Here is a 4,799-nt window from a genome sequence, read left to right as displayed (position 1 = left end):
GACCGGTCGCTTTCATTGCGCGAAGCCGATTCTCCAAGCCCTCACCAAGTACGGGCAAGACGCCTTGCGGCTCAGCCGCCAGCCACAAATGCTGACGACACAACACCTCAACGAGCAGAATGCCGAGTGCCGGTAGATCCGACATTTCGAATGCCGGGTTGTACCAGGCGCTCAACAGCAGCCGGCTGGGCTGACCGATCGGATTGAGGCTTGTGTAACCAACACTGGGATCTAGTAGGCGCAATTCTGATTGCGGGCCCTTGATCAGGTTATCGGGTTTGATATCCCCGTGCCGTGACATCTGCCCGTTTTCGTTGAGTTGCACCAGGGTTTTTAAAAGCCGACGAAAATCATCGAGGTCGATGTTCTCGTCTGCGTAGATACCGGAACGCCAGGAGCTACCTTCGTAAGAAGGCATCAGGTACCAGGTGAGACCATCGTGCAGCCCATCTTGCATGACCTTCGGCACGGCAGGATGATCGACCTTTTTTAGCGTCTCAATTTCTGCCCGCAGCACATCGTTGGGCTCGACCATTGCGCTGCCGACACTGCCGGTGTGAAAGCCTAGGCCTTCCGCAAAAAACACACCGCCGGTTACATCCTGCGCAGAGGCCGGCTCCGCCCGTGCGATCTTAAGCGCGCATGCTGAACCATCAGGCCCCGTAACGCGGTGGACTTCGCTGAAGCGGCCGCCACCAAGAACCTGGTGCGACGCGAACGGAAGCTCATTCATAGAGTTTGGTTCCCGAGGCATCCATGTACTCCATCGAAAGCTGGCTTGCCCTCAAGTCAGGGAACACGAGATTTTTTCCGGCGCGCGTGGGATTCATGACGTCGACCATCTGCTTGGGATGGTCGGTCAGCTCAACCTCGTTCCAGGCGTGACCCCCGTAGGAGCCGTCGTTGCACTTGGCGTAGCCACGCACCAAAGAGACCTTGAGTCCGGCTTCGTCGCCGAGCACTTTGAAAAGCATCGCGCGGTGTCGACAAACGCCGCCGCCGCCTTTTTGCGCCGCCTCCCCGAGCAAGACCTCTTGGCTTCGGTACTGTGAGGACAGGACTTCGGCCGGCTTTAGCGCGTGGCCGCTGACCGAGACAAAATGCTGCTCAACCAAGGCGGCCAATGCCTCGAGGCGTTGTGCTTCGGGAAGTGTCTGCATCGAGCGGGCGGTCGCGAGCATGCTGCGCAATTGCGGGTCGCGAGTTCGGTCGACGACGAGGACTTCCCGCGAGCTCGAGACCTTGTTGTCGGTCATGGTCTGGCCTCGCCCGCCATCGACGTAACCGTCATGAATCAACTGGTTCGGCTCGATGCGATTGAGTCGTTGGAAGCTGAGACTTTGCGCCTTGCCGGGTCCGGGCTGGGTAACGGCAGTGCCTTGTATCGGCGCGTTCGTGTCGTCGCTCGGACGCAATAACAACGCACGGTTGAGTTCGATGAGTTCTTCGGCGGGAATCGCTTTCCACTCGCCGCGTCCATTCAGCATGCGGACGAGACCGTCGTCTGTGTGCCCAAAGGCTTGCCAGCCGTCTTCGACGTAACCGATCGACCGCGGCACCGCGAGATCAATCCCGAGCGGTAGTAAATGCAAGTTGCGGAGTAGAACCTCGTCAGCGCGGGGCTTCTTGTTCTTGTCCCCGTGGGCCACGAACACGCGCTCCGTGTCACTAAGGTAGCCTGCGATCTCCCAACCCGACTCCACCTCACCGTTTGTTCTTTGGACCTCGACCTGCTGCCGCGGAGCAAACATACGCTGCGCAATACCCGTAACCTTGGGCGGCGCGGCGAGCTCGGGATTATCACGCAACAGTTCTTGCAAGTTAACCGGCTTCGACATGCCCGGCTTTCGCAGCAGGATCATGCCGTCCGCCTGGTGTTCCGCAACATGCCAGCCGGCATCTAAGCCACCACCGCTACGCAGGTTCCGCACGGGCGTGTGTAGCGGAATGAGGCGCGTGTTTTGTTTTAGGACCTTTTGCCGCGAGATCGCTTTCACATCACCGCGGGTGTTTATCGCCACGATGTCGCCGCCCGGTGCGCGCGCTTGAATCTTCCAGTTGGATTCCACGCCACCGCTACTTCGCGTCACGGTGATCGGCGTGCCGGGGCGGAAGATCGTTTCGAAAGGAAGCGCCGACTCGTTCAAGTCGAAACCAACGCCGCCCAGAATATCGAGGATCTTGTCGACGGTCGGCGCGCCCTTAAGCGCCGGCAACTTTCGAATGCTCTTCAAATCCGGATGCGGCGGTTTGAACACCAGCGCGTCGCGGAGATCTTTGAGTTGTGCCTTGTCGAGTCCCTGCAAGGCAGCTTCCACTTCGGGTCGCTCCTCGGGCGCCATCGCAAGCCGGCCCTGGCGCACCGCTTGGATACGACCGTCCAAGCCACTCTTTTTGACAAAGTCGCCGATCGAGGCGGGAAATGGATTCGCGCTGAGCGCCGCCATCACCTGCGGCGACAACATCGTGGTCGCGCCCGCAGGGCCGCTTGCCCCCGATATGAATCCCGCCTCGATCAAACGAAGTTCGGTTTTGCTATCGACCTGCGCGATCACGGCCGCGTGTTCCTGCGGCATCAGGGCACCGGCCAACGCGGTGAGGTCCGTCTTCTTGTCCAAAGCAAGTTCGACGGCCGCCTGCAGCCGGTCTTTGTCGGACAGCTCGCCGAGCTTCGTCAGAAAACTCTTGTGCTGGTTGAGCGTGACGCCCTTCGCCTTGTTCGGGTCGCCCTCAAAAAGGCGCCTCAGCGAAAAGCCCGACACACACCAATCCTAAAGGATGGGTGCAGGACCTACCAAACCTTAGTTTAGTAAAACCTGGCCCGGTGTGCGCCGGCGCACGCGAATTTCAGCGTTTTGGCTGCGCGGTAAGCCGCAAGTAAGGTTTCACTTCGGTCCAACCCTGAGGAAACCGCTTCTCGAGCTCCGCTTTATCCTGCAGTGAGGGCACGATCACAACGTCATCGCCCTGCGTCCAGTTCGCCGGCGTCGCCACCTTTTCGTATTCGGTCAGTTGAAGTGAGTCGATCACGCGCAAAAGCTCGTCGAAGTTTCGGCCGGTCGACGCGGGATAGGTCAGCGACAAGCGAAGCTTCTTGTTGGGATCGATGATGAACACCGACCGAACCGTCAGCGTGTTTTCGGCGGCGGGGGGAATCATGCCGTAGAGGTTCGCGACACTTCGGTCTTGGTCGGCCAAGATCGGGTAGTTCACTTCGGTGCTCTGCGTTTCGTTAATGTCTTTGATCCAACCGGCGTGGTCTTCGACAGAATCGACGGACAACGCGATCACCTTCACGTTGCGCTTTTCGAATTCGGGTTTGAGCTTGGCCACCGTGCCGAGTTCCGTCGTGCATACCGGTGTGAAGTCCTTGGGGTGCGAAAACAGAATGCCCCAGCTATCGCCGAGGTACTTGTAGAACTCGATGTCACCTTCGGAGCTCTTTTGGGTGAAGTTAGGGACGGTATCGCCAAGATTGAGAGTCATAGTCGTTCTCCAACGCGCAACGAGGCACGTGAGTGTTGGGGCAGACAAACCACGGGCGTTTGTCAGCAGTCTTAAGTTTTACGAATGGAAAAGGGGGCCGGCAAAAGTCGGGGAGGCACCCCGGGAGCCGGCTACAGACAGATACAGCAGAGGACCGTACGCGTCACAAACGACAGAGTCCACGCGGAGGCAGACGCTGTCAACTAGGGTGCATCCGTTTTTGTTGCGTCGGGTAATTCGTGAACCGTCGCCGACGGTGTCGCGGAGTTTTCGGCGCGCTCGGCGAGGTCCGTCAACTTAAGTTGCCCCAGCTTTTCTTCGATAGCGCCCCAGGTCTCTTCTAGGATTTCGGTCGTCACTACACTCAGAGCATCTTCATCGTGGCGGATTCCCATGACCGTGCCGTCCTCGCGCAGTGCCAAAATCACATCTGCAACCGAGATGTTCTCAAGCGGCCGGCCCGGTACGAAACCGGTGTCGTCACCACTGGTTTCGGTAAGCAACCCACATTGCGTGAGGTAGCCGAGCAATCCACGCGCAAGTCGGGGCGGCACCCGCACCTGGTCCAGGAGTTCTTGTGCCGTCAGTGAGCCCTGACCTCGCCGGAAGTGATCGGCCACCGCGACCATCAGGCGAACACCCGCGAACTCTCGCTCGGACTGCGGCACCGTTCGGTCGGGTTCAAAGGTGCGTACGTTTTGAATCGCGTAGGTCAGCGTGGAACCGAGGAGCGCGACCGTCCAGCTCACGTAGACCCAAACAACAAATAGCGGAATCACACCGAGCGAGCCGTAGATCGCCGAATAGGTGATCGCATTAGCAGCGTAGATTGCAAACAGGCGCTGCGCCGTGGTCCATAAGATCCCGGCCACAATGCCGCCGACCAGCGCCGGTCGAACCCGCACTTTGGTGTTGGGCATAACCAAGTACAGGAACGTAAAGAAGGCGCAGAGCAGGAGCAGTGGCCCCAGTCCGAGGAAAAATCGAATGCTCGGAAAGTAGAGCGAGTAGCGAATGATCTGATCGCTTGTCTCGACCGCGGCCGACATCGAAATCGACAAACCGGCGACCAGCGGTCCCAGCGTTACGAGCGGCCAGTAGACCTGAAAGCGCTGCAGCATCGAACGCGCACGGCGCACACCCCAAATGTCGTTGAATGCAGACTCGATTGACGTCAGCAACATCACAACCGTGACCACCAGAAACACGGTACCGACGGAACCCAGCTTGCCGGCGCTTTCGACAAACGTCTCGAGATACTCGACCACCATTTCACGCTGCGAGACCGCAAGCGCGTCGGCCACGGCTTCTTT

General features: G+C 59.1%; 1 protein-coding gene across 1 annotated transcript; it reads right to left on the bottom strand.

Annotated features, from left to right (window-relative positions):
- Window positions 1-2,847: 2,847 nt before the first annotated feature.
- On the bottom strand, window positions 2,848-3,486 carry CHC_T00009369001 (peroxiredoxin, PRX3). The gene has a single exon (XM_005712081.1). The coding sequence runs from the start codon at window positions 3,484-3,486 to the stop codon at window positions 2,848-2,850; it is 639 nt and encodes a 212-aa protein (XP_005712138.1).
- Between the last annotated feature and the right edge of the window lie 1,313 nt (window positions 3,487-4,799).

Source organism: Chondrus crispus, genomic scaffold (assembly GCF_000350225.1).
Source record: "Chondrus crispus Stackhouse genomic scaffold, scaffold_822, whole genome shotgun sequence".
NCBI classification, from domain to species: Eukaryota; Rhodophyta; class Florideophyceae; order Gigartinales; family Gigartinaceae; genus Chondrus; species Chondrus crispus.
Note: the sequence above shows the minus strand (reverse complement) of the source record. Positions and strands in the feature narration are given on the sequence as shown.